Source organism: Lepus europaeus, chromosome 16 (genome assembly GCF_033115175.1).
Source record: "Lepus europaeus isolate LE1 chromosome 16, mLepTim1.pri, whole genome shotgun sequence".
NCBI classification, from domain to species: Eukaryota; Metazoa; Chordata; class Mammalia; order Lagomorpha; family Leporidae; genus Lepus; species Lepus europaeus.
The window spans coordinates 80955557-80970984 of record NC_084842.1 but is presented as its reverse complement, the minus strand read 5'-3'; the positions used below and the strand labels follow the sequence as shown (position 1 = coordinate 80970984).

At 40.1% G+C, this 15428-nt stretch overlaps 1 protein-coding gene across 1 annotated transcript in view; it reads right to left on the bottom strand.

The window, feature by feature from the left end:
• Window positions 1–15428, bottom strand: part of FBXL5 (F-box and leucine rich repeat protein 5) — a 58850-nt gene that overhangs the window by 24671 nt on the left and 18751 nt on the right. Inside the window, exons 4-6 of the mRNA XM_062212710.1 lie at window positions 13557–13743; window positions 11131–11313; window positions 7324–7449 (exon numbers count right to left, since the gene is read on the bottom strand). Coding sequence (XP_062068694.1) covers window positions 7324–7449; window positions 11131–11313; window positions 13557–13743 — 496 coding nt within the window. The remainder of the gene's footprint in view (window positions 1–7323; window positions 7450–11130; window positions 11314–13556; window positions 13744–15428) is intronic.

Here is a 15428-nt window from a genome sequence, read left to right as displayed (position 1 = left end):
GGTCACAGAGCTAGAAGGCATTTGAAGCTGAATTAATCTGATCACAATGAGTCAAGCAAAGTAAAGTACCTCACAATTTTTCAGAAGTTAAAAATAAACATGACTTTTTTTTTTTTTTTTGACAGGCAGAGTGGACAGTGAGAGAGAGAGATAGAGAGAAAGGTCTTCCTTTGCTGTTGGTTCACCCTCCAATGGCAGCCGCGGTAGGCGCACTGCTGCCGGCGCACCGCGCTGATCCGATGGCAGGAGCCAGGTGCTTCTCCTGGTCTCCCATGGGGTGCAGAGCCCAAGCACTTGGGCCATCCTCCACTGCACTCCCTGGCCACAGCAGAAAGCTGGCCTGGAAGAGGGGCAACCGGGACAGGATCGGTGCCCTGACCGGGACTAGAACCCGGTGTGCCAGCGCCGCAAGGCGGAGGATTAGCCTATTGAGCCGCGGCGCCGACTTAAACATGACTTTTGTCTTTCACTTAATAACTCCCGTGAAGCTTGAGTGTTTATAAAGTTGTACTACCGAAGCAACAACTACAATAAAAATACTACAAACTCCAATTTAATAGAAGGCAAAAACAAACTACACTAAAAAGAATGACTCCTATTATTATGCTCACCTAAAGACCCAACTTGAATGTCTCTAAACATGAAAGAATTTAAAATAGTGAATTTAAAGAAATCTCACTTAAAACAAAATACAGTAGACAAAAGGAATATAAGTGAAAAGAACAATTACTGATTTTCTTATGAATGGCTCTGGGTTTACAGTATTATCCTCAACTCCTGTTTTAACCAGACATACATGTAAAATATAAAAAGAAATCAAAATTAATTTAGTAAGCCCTATTTATTCTACTTTAATTTTATTCCCAAGTCACTCTTTTGTTTCTGTGGTCCTCTACATCTAAATGTGTACAGTTTCCTGTGAAATCTAGGAAAAAGGAAAACTGGGGCTGGCATTGTAGTACAGCAGGTTAAGCTGCTGCCTGCACTGATGCCAGCATACCATATGAGGACTGGTTTGAGTCCCGCCTGCTCCACTTCCAATACAGATCCCTGCTAACACACCTGGGAAAGCAGCAGAGGGCAGCCAAAGGGCTGAGGCCCCTATTATCCACATGGGAGACCCAAATGAAGCTCCTAACTCCTGGCTTCAGCCTGTCCCATCTCAGGCTGGTGCAGCCATTTGGTGAGTGAACCAGGGACAGAAGATTTCTCTCTACATAACTCTTTCAAATAAAGGAATAAATCTTTAAAAATAAAAAACTAAACTAAAAATCCTTTCTCTGCAGGACTACTAAAGAAAACAAAACTGATAAAGCACTGTAGTAGACAGGAGATCCAAAGTTGTCCTTTTTTTTTTTTTTTCGGACTTCTGTGTATCTTTTTTTTTTTTTTAACTTTTATTTAATGAATATAAATTTCCAGTATACAGCTTATGGATTACAATAGCTTCCCACCCCCCATAACTTCCCTCCCACCAGCAACCCTCCCCTCTCCCGCTTCCTCTCCCCTTCCATTCACATCAAGATTCATTTTCAATTCTCTTTATATACAGAAGATCAATTTAGTATATATTAAGTAAAGATTTCAACAGTTTGCACCCACATAGAAACACAAAGTGAAACATACTGTTTGTTTGAGTACTAGTTATAGCATTAAATCACAATGTATAGCACATTAAGGATAGAGATCCCACATGAGGAGCAAGTGCACAGTGACTCCTGGAAACAAGTCTTTTCTTTGCCTTTCTTCAAATACTGAAGCAAACCAACTAAGCTGGGCAAAGCCTTTAAAATTCTGAATATAAACACCATGAAAAAATCTTCTAGAATGGGTAATTAAGTCTTACCTAAATTCTTTGCTCAAATTTCTAATAACCCCTCCATTTAAAACTGCAACAGTTTCAACTTTTTCTGGCATATTTCCCCCTTCTTTTTTGTTTTTCTCCAAGATGGTTATCACCATCTAACAGAGCACACATTTTATCTGAGTTTATTGTTTGCCTACCCATTCCAAATTTTAAGTTCAACAGGATCAGAGTGTTTTTTCCCTTTTCTTCACCTTTATATCCCTCATACTACAACAGTGCCCGTCACAGGTAAACACAACACCAAATCTCACTGGAATAGAACTCTTCCTTAAAAAAGCACCTTCCAGGCCGGCGCCGTGGCTCAACAGGCTAATCCTCCGCCTTGCGGCGCCGGCACACCGGGTTCTAGTCCCGGTTGGGGCACCGATCCTGTCCCGGTTGCCCCTCTTCCAGGCCAGCTCTCTGCTGTGGCCAGGGAGTGCAGTGGAGGATGGCCCAAGTGTTTGGGCTCTGCACCCCATGGGAGACCAGGAGAAGCACCTGGCTCCTGCCATCGGAACAGCGCGGTGCGCCGGCCGCAGCGCGCTACCGCGGCGGCCATTAGAGGGTGAACCAACGGCAAAGGAAGACCTTTCTCTCTGTCTCTCTCTCTCTCACTGTCCACTCTGCCTGTCAAAAATAAAAAAAATAAAAATAAAAATAAAAAATAAAAAAAAAAAAAGCACCTTCCAAGGGAGGTGTGAACCTCCTAGGGGAAGGCACTCTGTTGACTTTCATTACTTGGCTGGCCTGGGAGGAGAGCTGGCCAGGTAAAGGCAGGGGGCATCTCTAACAAGAAATTTACAGTTCTGCCTGCAATGCTGCTGACCCTACTTGGCTGTCCCCTCAACTGCAGTGGTCACTTTGGAAGTTGGGCTGAGTGAAGGGCTTTTCAGCTTGGAGCCAATAAGATCTGTGGCTCTGACCTGGGCATCCTTCGGTATATCCTTAGGATATACCCCATGTGAAGAGATAGATAGGTCTGGGCCTCTTAACTTACAAGGCCTAAAGCCCAACAGATTATTATCAAGCCCCTTCTATCAGGTTCTATTTGCCTCTCAATCAGAAAAATTGTAGCTTAGACAGCACCTTTCTTAGCTCCTCTAATAATGACTCTGTCCTTTGTTCTAGACCCTGTCTAGTGCACTTGGGCCTCATTCCTTTGTAATCATAACCTCTACTCTACCACCAATGGCACTACTCCCAACCTGTGTGTACTGATGGTCCTCTTCCCCACTTAATGCTGTATAATTGTTCAGACCTGGTTAAGGCCACTCTTAGGATCATTGGTTACTATCCTCAACCTGTCTTTTATGACCTTGTCTAAATATGATCAGAGTCGGGGAACTTGGAAGGCTTCCATAGCCTTGGCAACTCATGACGACAGCCTAGGGTGGTTACTGGCGCCATAAACTAGAGTGTCAATTTGTTGGGTCAACAACAGGAGCCACTGTGCGCTTGCTCCTGATGTGGGATCTCTGTCCTTAATGTACTGTACATTTTGATTTAATGCTATAACTAGTACTCAAACAGTATGTTTCACTTTGTGTTTCTATGTGGGTGCAAACTGTTGAAGTATTTATACTAAATTGATCTTCTGTATATAAATAGAATTGAAAATGAATCTTGATGTGAATGGAAAGGGAGAGGGAGCGGGAGAGGGGAGGGTTGCGGGTGGGAGGGAAATTATGGGAAGGGGAAGCCATTGTAATCCATAAGCTGTATACTGGAAATTTATATTCATTAAATAAAAGTTTAAAAAAAAAAAAAAAAAAGCACCTTCCAGAAGCTAGCATTATGTTGTACCAGGTTAAGCTGCCACTTGCAACAAAAGCATTCTATAGCAGAGGGCCAGTTTGAGTCTAGGCTGCTCCACTTCTGATCTACCTCCCTGCTTAACTTGCCTAGGAAAGCAGCAAATGGCAGCCTGTATGCTTGGATTCCTGCCACCTACATTGGAGACTCAGATGAAGTTCCTGGCTCATGGCTTCTGTCTGGCCAAGCCCTGGCTGTTGAAACATTTGGAGATGGATGACATATCTTTCTCTGCCTCTGCTGCCCTCTGTCACTCTGCCTTCTGAATAAATGTTGCTTTGATTTTTTAAACCTTTTAAAAAGAAACACTTTCCAAAGTTTCAAAGCTATACCAAAATGTGGCAGCTTCATTTCCTAAGAATAAACTACATTGTGGCCATTGCTGTGGTGCTGTGGTGCAGCAGGTTACAGCCCTGGCCTACGGTGTTGGCATCCTGTTCGAGTTCTGGCTGCCCTACTTCTGATCCAGCTCTCTGCTAGGGCCTGGGAAAGCAGTGGATGATGGCCCAAGTTACTTAGGCCCCTGCACCCGCTTGGGAGACCTAAGAGAAGCTCCTGGCTTCGGATCAGCTCAGCTCTGGCCATCAATGTCATTTGGGGAGTGAACCAGTGGATGAAAGACCTTTCTGTCTCTGGTTCTACCTGTCTGTAGCTCTTTCAAATAAATAAAATAAATCATTAAAAAAAAGAATAAACTACATTAGCTGCTGAAAGATTTGTCCTTACACTTAGAGTAATTACTTTCCACATGTATAGTTTTTTGTTTGTTTTTTTATTATTTCAAAGATTTATTTATTTAATTGAAAGGCAGAGCTACAGAGAGAAAGAGAGGACAGAGAGAAAAATGTTCCATCTGCTGGTTCACTCCACAAATGGCCACAACAGCAAGGAGCTGGATCAGAAGTGGAGCAGCCAGGAATTGAACCAGTGTCCATATGGAATGCGAAAACTACAGGCAGTGGCTTAACCTGCTAAGCCACAGCGCCGGCCCTTCCATGTGTAGTTCTTTTACCAGACCACCTAACTTTTAAGTGGGAAGCTTTACAAATAAAAACTCCCTACAGTTTCAGTTTTACAAAAACAGGAGTCAGAGCTGTGGCATAGATGGTTAAGCCTCAGTTTGCAGTGCTGGCATCCCATATGGGCACCAGTTCAGTTCCTGGTTGCTTCACTTCTGATCCAGCTTCTTGCTGATGTGCCTAGGAAAGCAGCGAAAAAGATGGCTCACAGTACTTGGGCCCCTGCACCCACATGGGAGACTCAAAAGAAGCTCCTGGCTTCGGCCTGGCCCAGCCCTGGCTATTGCAGCCATTTAGGGAATGAACCAAAGGATGGAAGATTGATCTCTCTCTCTCTCTGTATTTCTGACTTTCAAGTACATAAAATCTTTTTTTAAAAAACTACAAAAATATCACAACTGTTAACTTTTCACTATCATCTTTTACTAATTATTATCTAGCTTAATCTCAATGACAGAATTTAGGTCTTCTTCCTCCATACTCTAGGAGTATCTCTGCCCTTCTATTACAGTATTTTTCATTACATACCTTGAATTAAGTATTATACAGTCTAAATCCTCCCATTTGTGAATTCTTTAAGATTAAAGATATAGAATGAGTCACCTGTGAACTCTCCCACAGTGCTTAAAGAATGGTTAAAATAGTTTTTACAATCTCTTATCACTAACAAATAATTTTCATATCTATTACTTAATTCTATAACAATCTTATGAGGTAAGGGCTATGACTTTACAAATGAATAAACAGACTCAACAGCTTTCATGGCGTGCTCTGCTACACCACAGATGACTGAATAAATGCCACTGAACTGAAAATTGAATTGAAATGGCCCCTAAAAACACAATGTAAACTATAAAGCATTATAATGATTATACATTATTGCCCAAGAGAAAACAGGTATTATCTCCGACTTTTAATTTTAATATAAAAACACATAGGAGGGGCTGGTGCTGTTGTGCAGTGGGTTAAAGCAGTGGAAGATGGCACAACTCCTTGGACCCCTGCACCCACGTAGGAGACCTGGAAGAAGCTTCTGGCTCCTGGCTTTGGATCAGCTCAGCTATGCCTGAGCAATTATTTGGGGAGTGAACCAGCGGAATGGAAAACCTCTCTCTGGCTCTCCTCTCTCTGTAACTCTTTCAAATAAATAAAATAAATCTTAAAAAAAAAAAAGCCACATGGGAAACAATCCTGTATACCTCAAGAAAAAATTTAAAACAGAATAATTACTCCTTCAAATTTTAAAAAGTAGTAGGCTTAAAAACACCATCTCTTGGTGGGCGCTTAGCCTAGTGGCTAAGATACCACCAGTGTCCCATATCAGAGAATCAGGGACTGATCCCTAGCTCTTGATACAGCATCTGCTAATGCAGACCTGGGAGGCAGCAGTGATGGCTCAATTAAATGGGTTCCTCCACGCATGTGAGAGACCTGGATTGAGTTTCCAATTCCTGGCTTTGGCACAGCCCAGTTTTGGCCATTGTGGACATATGGGAAATGAACCAGCGGAAGGAAGCGCTCTGTCCTTCTGCCTCTTACTGTCTCTCTGTGTCTCAAATAAAAAAATGAACAAAGGGGCTGGCACTGTGGCATAGCGGGTAAAGCCGTTGCCTAAGAACCAGCATCCCATATGGGCGCAGGTTCGCATCCTGCTGCTCTGCTTCCGATCCAGCTGTCTGCTAATGACCTGGGAAAAGAGGAAAATGGCCCAAGTGTTTGGAGCCCTGCCAGCCATGTGGTAGACCTAGATGAAGCTCCTGACTCATGGCTTCAGCCTGACCCAGCCCTGGTCATTGTGGCTAACTGGGGAGTGAACAAGAGGATGGAATAACTCTGTCGCTCCCTCTCTCTAACGCTTTGAAAATAAATAAATAAATCTTAAAAGAAAGCACCAAGGGCTGGCGCCGTGGCTCACTTGGTTAATCCTCCACCTGCGGCACCAGCATCCCATTTGGGCACCGGTTCTAGTCCCAGTTGCTCCTCTTCCAGTCCAGCTCTCTGCTGTGGCCCAGGAGGGCAGTAGAGGATGGCCCAAGTGTTTGGGCCCTTGCACCCGCATGGGAGACCAGGAAGAAGCACCTGGCTCCTGGCTTCGGATTGGTGCAGCGCTGGCCGTAGCAGCTATTTGGGGAGTGAACCAATGGAAGGAAGACCTTTATCTCTGTTTCTCTGTCTATAATTCTACCTGTCAAATAAATTTAAAAAAAAGAAAGAAAGAAAGAACCAAAGCCGGGGTAGTTAAAGCCCTGGCCTGAAATGTCGGCATCCCGTGTGGGCACCGGTTCTAGTCCTGGCTGCTCTTCTTCCAGTCCAGCTCTCTGCTATGGCCTGGGAAGGCAATAGAAGATGGCCCAAGTTCTTGGGCCCCTGCACCCACGTGGGAGACCCTGGCTTTGGATCGCCGCAGCTCCAGCCGTTGCGGCCATCTGGGGAGTGAACCAGCAGATGGAAGACCTCTCTCTCTGTCTCTACCACACTCTGTAACTCTCTTTCAAATAAATAAAATAAATCTTAAAAAAAAAAAGAACCAAAGCCCCATTTCCTCAGAAAATACAAAACACGTGAATCTTAATTCCTAATTATTAAACATAATATCAGCTATTAAAATGTCATGTAATAATTTTAATCCCAAACATGGTTTACCAGATTCATCGATGTCAGCATCTTCATCCCACTCTTGAAAAGCACGACTTTCATCTTTCCTATTTTTTACCCATTCCTCATCAGGTTCAGTTTCAAGTTCAGTTGCAGGACCACTATACCAATCACCTATCCAATGAATAAATAAGAGGAACAAAATCAGATTAGATCACCTATCTATTTACAATAAAAACCTCTACACACTGGAAACATCCAAGTACAGGCAAAGACCAGCTACTTTTAGAAGTATTTAACTATGGATTAAAGAAAGCAAAAACAAAACAAAAAACCCTACACTTAAATAAGCTAATGCTTCCATTTCAAACATACTGAAAGAACTAGGACTATATATGGATTCAGTTAATAATATTAACAAGTTAATCAATAGTTCATATTTTCCCAAAGTAAATCCTTCTCTAAAACTAACAGAACTACAAAAATGTACATAGACTGTTATACCCTTACTATGTATTTATTCTCTATATGCAATGTTTTTCAATTGTTATATTTTACAGAATAAATTTAGTGGTTGTAATATCTTTTCTAGAAAAAGTAGTTATCAATGGCCCTACATGAAACTTCAGAAACCACTGAAAACAGCCTAACCTTTTTCCCCTACTGTGGCTTCACCTGGCTCCTGAGACAGTCCCAAAACAATGCTGGCTAATAAACCAAAGCATATTGGCCTCTGTAATTCAGAAGTAGGCAGGAATAGAACTCAAAGGGAAAGACTAAGATAAAGCTAAACCATAAATAGAAATCCTGGAAAATATATTGCAACTAAACTACATTATTGTGAAAAACAATGCAGAATATATTTATTCTTAATATTATATCTGAAATAGGGATTCTCAACCTTAATATTACTGACATATCTGGCTGGAGTATTCTTTTTTTAAAAATACTTATTTGTTTATCTACTTGAAATGGAGGGAGGGAGGGAGGGAGGGAGGGAGAGAGAAATAGTGATCTACTGATCTTCCATCTGCTGGTTTACCCTCCAAATGCCCAGAACAGCCAATGTTGAGCTAGGCCGAAGCCAAAAACCAGGACTCCATCCAAGTCTCCCACGAGGGTAGCAGGGGCCCACCACTTGAGCCATCATCCCATGACTCCCAAGATGCATTAGCAGGGAGCTGGATCAGAAGGACAGTAGAAAGGTCCAAATGGCACGCTAAGCCACTATGCCACAATACTTGCCCTTGGCCAGAAATTTTTTGTTACGGGAGGTTGTTTTGTGGATTGTAGGGTGCTTAGCAGCAACCCTGGCCTTCACCCATTAGATGCCAGAATAAAACAATATGGGATGAACAAAAAATGTTTCAAAACATTTCAAATGTTGTGTGGAGGGAGAAAAAAAAAATCAATTTGGGAGGGTCGGTGCCAGTTAATCCCATATGGGCACCGGTTCTAGTCCCGGTTGCTCCTCTTCCAGTCCAGCTCTTTGCTGTGGCCCAGGAGGGCAGTAGAGGATGGCCCAAGTGTTTGGGCCCTTGCACCCACATGGGAGACCAGGAAGAAGCACCTGGCTCCTGGCTTCGGACTGGCGCAGCGCTGGCCATAGCGGCCATTTGGGGAGTGAACCAACGGAAGGAAGACCTTTCTCTTTGTTTCTCTGTCTATAATTCTACCTGTCAAAAAAAAAAATCAATTTGGACTGAAAACCACTCAAAACAAATCCCATAAATAAAAACCATTTTTATTGGAACTCCTTACTTAAATACATTTTTTTAAAAAGGCACATTAAAGTTTTGAGTACATTCACTAATAGCACTATTACATTTGCATTCATATGTGAAATCGTATCCAATTATGAGTTCTTAATTGAAGACAACAAAAAAGTACTTGATGCATCTCTTATTTAACTGCTCACTCGATATTTCATTATCCTACAACAGGAAAAGTTATTCTGCATAAAAAATAACGATTCTAATTATTTGGATCATATAAGTCTACCCAACACTCCAAATAGCTTAACTCAAAAAATATAAAATATCTTTTTTTAAGATTTATTTATTTATTTGAAAGTCAGAGTTACACAGAGAGAGTAGGGGAGGCAGAGAGAGAGAGAATCTTCCATCCACTGGTTCACTCCCCAATTGGCTGCAACAACCGGAGCTGTGCCGATCTGAAGCCAGGAGCTGGGAGCTTCTTCTGGGTCTCCCACACAGGTACAGGGGCCCAAGGACTTGGGCCATCTCCTACTGCTTTCCCAAGGCCATAGCAGAGAGCTGGATTGCAAGTGGAGCAGCTGGATCTCAAACTGGCACCCATATGAGATGCCGGCACTGCAGGCGGTGGCCTTACCAACTATGTCACAGCACCTGCCCCTCTAACATTTTTAATGTTATATATTATTGGAACAAATAAGAACTTTTTAAAATATTCATAATTTGAATCAAACACAAAATGATGTGATAAACACATACTTCTGGGGCCACTGTGGTGTAGCAGATAAAGCAACTATATGGAGTTCTGGCATCCCACATGGCCATCAGTTCAGGTCCCGGCTGATGTACCTGGGAAAGCAGTGGAAGATGGCCCAAGTACTTGGATCCCTGCACCCATGTGGGAGACCGGAAAGAAGCTCCTGGCTACTGACATGATAGGTCCATCTCTGGCGGTTGCGGCCATTTGGGAAAGATCTCTCTGCCCTCCCTCCCTCCAACTCTGCCTTTAAAATAAATAAATAAATAAATAAATAAATAAATAAATAAATAAACCTTTTTTAAAAAAAATTTTGCATGCTAAAATCTCACAAAATGGAGAATTATAAAAAAGCTAATGTAAATTTTTAAGTTAATATTCACCTAGAAAACACTTTTAATTCAGTGACAGGAGATGCCATGAGCTATATGAATCCATGGTTGTAAAATGTGCTCATGAAAATAAAATGTTCTTTAACTGTTCACATGTGTAACATACTACAATGAAATTAATGAGCTTGTGATATGAGAAATTACCCATCATAAAAAAATGTTATAGATAAAAATTATTTTGATTCACCACCAAGATAAGCTATAATGGTACCTCATCTTAAAATTTCATAGAATTCTCTATTTTTAAGATATTCAAGGGGCTGTCACTGTAGCACAGAGGGGTAAGTCACTGTATACAGTGCCAGCATCCCAAATAGGCACCAGTTTGAGTCCCAGATGCTCCAATTCTGGGCCAGCTCCCTGCTAGTGTGCCTGGGAAAGCAGCAGAGGATGGCTCATGTGCTTGGGGCCTTGTACCCACATGGGAGATCAGGATGGAGCTCTTGGCTCCTGGCTTCAGTCTGGCCCAGGCCTGGCCACTGGGTCCATTTGGGGAGTGAACCAGTAGATGGTAGATCTCTCTCCCTCTCTAATTCTTTCAAATAAATAAATAAATAAATCTTTTTTTTTTTTAAAAAAAAGATCTCAATCTACTTAACTGTTCTGAAAATCAATTTTAAAAGTTTTATTATGAAAAATTCTAAACATAGTTAAATATAGAAAGAACTAATACAATGAATCTCCGTGTACCCCATTACCTATCACGAACATTTATCAACATTTTGCCATTCTTTGCATTTCCTCCCCCGACTATTTTTCCTAGTTATTTTGAAGGAAACTGTAGACACCATATAATTTAGCCATGAACATTTTACCATTACTAGCTTTTCAAAAATGTATACCAAGAATTCATCACCTAACAATGAAATCCACTTTTTAGTGAACCTCTCAGTTTTCTTCCCTGATTCTGCTTACTAATGACTACAAGTATTCATCTAGAAAAATACATCATAGTATTTTTAAAACAAATTTAAAAGTCCCATTAACATACCTCTTGCCCAATGAACAGGGTAAAGATGTTTCCAAAGTGATCCAGTTTTTGCCAGCTGAGACCATTTTGTGCTTACTTGACTGCATCGACATAGTTCCTGAGGATTAAGATAACTGAAAATTGACAGCATTACCTCAGGAGGAAGATGGGTTATACCTGTGGAATGTTCTGATACTTCTGCTTCTGAAATAAAAAAGAAAAAAATTATCAGTAAAGGCTTTAAGAACAAACACAAACAAGAAAATTACAACCACATTCCTACAAATAAAATCCAGTACCTAGAGTTAATTCCTTCCTGCTTGCAAGATGTGAACAGGAAGTAACATGTTTTACAGGTCCCATGAGGATGTTAAAATTGTTAAGAACCTGTAGGGTTAAACTATCATAGCCCAAATCATACTCCACCAGTGGGAGCTACAATAATGAATACAGATTTGACTTCCTCTTACAAAGGCATTACAGCAAAAACAATACTCACTTTGTAGTATAAGTAGCATCATTTGGAAAAGGAACCAAACAGGTTACACAGCTTTAAATCAGTAAGTATATAGTAGGCCAGATTATGAGATCTCCAAGGCATTTTAATGACACCCACAAATCTCATATGTTTTATTCAGGAATTATGACTCCTGTTAGGACTTTCTTCATGTTCTCTTTTAATTTTGTTATTTCATACAGAAGGTCTGTGGTATCTAACTTCATTAACCTATACATAACTTACCTAAGTTATATACTAGTTGATACACTATAAATATTTCTGATACTGGTATACAATGAAAGGGACTCTTGTCAGCAACTACCAGAGAAACTAAGTCATTAGATGTATTTCTTACAATGTATTATTTCAGTAGCAATTTTTTGAAAGCAAATGAAAATAAGGTACTAAATAAAAGATTTATACTAAATTCTACTATAAAGAACTTAGAATCTTGTATATCATGTCTTCACAAAACAAATTAAATATAGAAATAGGATGATCAAATTGCTTTAGACTACCACTTTTAAAATGTCAAATATTTTAAAAAATACAGCTATAATTTGCTTTGAAGAAGAAAATTAAACATAATTAAGTGTGATGCTTTTAAATCTCATGTTATAATTACAATTAAACCAGATCTAACAGATCTTAGCTTGGTATATGAGGCACAAGCTGCATTTCAGAGTAAAGTATACAAACTTTATGGGCCTAATTACAGCTTAACTTACAATATTTTTGTTTCAACATGGGTTTCACCTACTTTATTATATAAAAACAAGAATAAAGGACTAATTTTAAAAAACTGTAGTCTATTTTAACAGGAAAACCATTGCTACCACCCATCAGGAAGTAAAGAAATTTTAACTAACCTGAGAATGCCAACTGTTTCTTTAATTATGTCTTAAAGGGTAAAACTATTAAAGATAAATAAGAATAAAAAATAAAGAGGTAGTCTGCTATGAAAAAAAAAAAAAGCAGGTATATTTTCAAAGTAACTGTATACAGAAAAGCTTTGTCATACTCCCTTGAGTACTACTGGATATAAACATACAGAATAATACATGAAAAAGGGTAGAAATATAAGTAGTTTGCTCCTCGACTTATGATGAGGTTAGAGCACAATAAACCTACTGAAAGTTGAAAATGTATTTAATTCACCTAATCTACCAAATATCATAGCTTAGCTGCACAATACATTGTGCTGTGTCATCTTTTGCCTTTGTGACTGCATGGCTGACTGGAAGCTATGGCTGCCACTGCCCAGCACCACAAGAGAGTATCATACCAAATACGGCTAGCCTGGGAAGAAACAAAAACAAAAAACTTGAAGTACAATATGCCTTCCACTTCTGCACCATAATATAGTCAAAAAAAATCATTAATTGAACAATTTTAAATTGGGGACCAACCATATGAATGATTTAGAAAATCAATGAAAAAAAAAAACACAAGGAAAAAAAAAGCCACTATGATCAATGGAATCCATAATGTTGGATTACACTATAAAAGTGCTCTGTTCATGGTGGTTTTCAATAACTTTGGTTGGCCAAATATTATTAATATTGTTTGCATATGTAAATTCATTCAAGAAACACTATACCATATATGACCCAAGTATATGAGATGATAAATCATAAACACTAAATTATAAAATAGAAACTACACAGATTGGACATTACACAATGTATACATGTACCAAAACATCATCACATGGCACACCATACATAGCACCATTTTTATAAGTTAAAATTTTTTAAATAAAATAGAAACTACAGTCCATTTAAATTTGTTAAGTGATTTAAAAGGCTTCAACTAACCACACTGTAAACCTGAGTTAAATGAGTCCTCAAACAAAATCTACAGTTCATATCAACAAGATGTCAAAGGCCTTGAGCTAATTAAATGTTCTCTAACTAAAATGTTCTCTACCTACATATATCAATCCCACCTTTATCTGACTTTTCATCCACAGAATATTTAAAAAACTTCTGTCGTTCTTCAGCTTGATTCCACAGACTAAGTCCTCTAAGGAGTTCTGCAGTATCCTTCTGAGAGCAGTGTTGTGCAATCACTTTCTTTTTAATATCCTTAAGTTCTTCATAAGTAAAATATTCCATTAACATGGGCTGAAAAACCTAAATTAAACAGAATATTCATAAGGGAAGATGATTAATTTGTTTTGTTTTACTCTACACTCTTCATATTAGTAATGGCTCAAGTGTATTATTATGACTGTATATTTCAGAGATAAAGTTGCAGAAAATGTTGTCAAAAGGATCCTTTTCTCTATGCTTTCTCCAGCTGGTAAGTCAAACCCTAAGCAACTTGAAAGCATCAAGACCAGAGGATTCTCCTGCACTGAGTTTCATAAACAGACATTTTTAGTGTTAGACACAGGTCAATTTACTGCCTTCTTGCACTGTAAAAACTGAACTCCAGTGCCACGGCTCAATAGGCTAATCCTCCGCCTGCGGCGCCGGCAACCCGGGTTCTAGTCCTGGTCGGGGTGCCGGATTCTGTCCCAGTTGCTCCTCTTCCAGTCCAGCTTTCTGCTGTGGCCCGGGAAGGCAGTGGAGGATGGCCCAGGTGCTTGGGCCCTGCACCCGCATGGGAGATCGGGAAAAGCACCTGGCTCCTGGCTTCAGATCAGCGTGGTGCACCGGCCGCAGCATGCCGGCTGCAGTGGCCATTGGGGGGTGAACCAACAGAAAAGGAAGACCTTTATCTCTGTGTCTCTCTCTCACTGACTGTCCACTCTGCCTGTCAATAACAACAAAAAAAAACTAAACTCCACACAAGCACAACCTCCACCTCAAGTGAGAATGAAACTCAAGAGTAGTGAAACAATCAAAGTCAGAATTCTACTAAAATTCTGAACTATTCAATATTGTTTCTGGGTTTTGGAGATGTTTCCCCAAATCACTATTTTACCACAGGGGCTCCTAGATAATCATTTATGGAAACTTCTTCAGTGAAACAAATGAGAGGTAGAAACAAAGTTTTCTATTTTTTTTTTTTTTAGTTTCACAGATAATTATTTTTTATTTTATGCATTTATTTGAAAGATAGAAACAGAGTTATGTTTCATCCATTGGTTCATTCCCTAAATGCCTGCAACAGTCAGGTCTGGGCCAGACCAAAGCCAGGGACCAGCAATCCAAGTCTCCCATGCAGGTGGTAGAAACCCAACCATTTACGTCAGCATCTCTTGCCTCCCACAGGGAGCATCTGCAGGATGCTGAAATTGGGAGTGACTGGACTGGAATCCAGGCACTGCAATATGGGGTGCAGGCTCCCAACCATCATCTTAACTACTAGGACAAATGCCGGCCCTCCACAGATAATTTTGATTAGTGTCACAGTATGGGCAACACTGCTTTAGTAACACTGGTTTCAAAGCATATTCAATGTAATACGCTGGCTGCATATTACATTAAGTTTGGGAGCCCTGAAAAAATACTCATGCCAATGCCTCCTACCTGATTTAATTGGCCTGGAAAGGGCTTAAGTAGGTTGTTGTCTTTTTTCAATCAGTCTGATTATAAGATGAAGTTCTAATTGACAACTGCATTATAGCTGAACAAGAATGCAGATCCTCATAAAATGTTTTCTCTGTATCTTACACTAATGTTCATCCCAGAAGGGAAAATGTTTTGCCCACCCACTGAATAAATCCCTTAATATATGTGTATTAGGCATAAAACTGATGAATTTTTAAATATTTATTTATTTATCTATGAAAGGGAGAGCAAGGGAGTCAGTGTGCATAAGCAAGCATTGAAGAGCACTCCTATGTACTGGTTCACTCCCCAAATGCCCA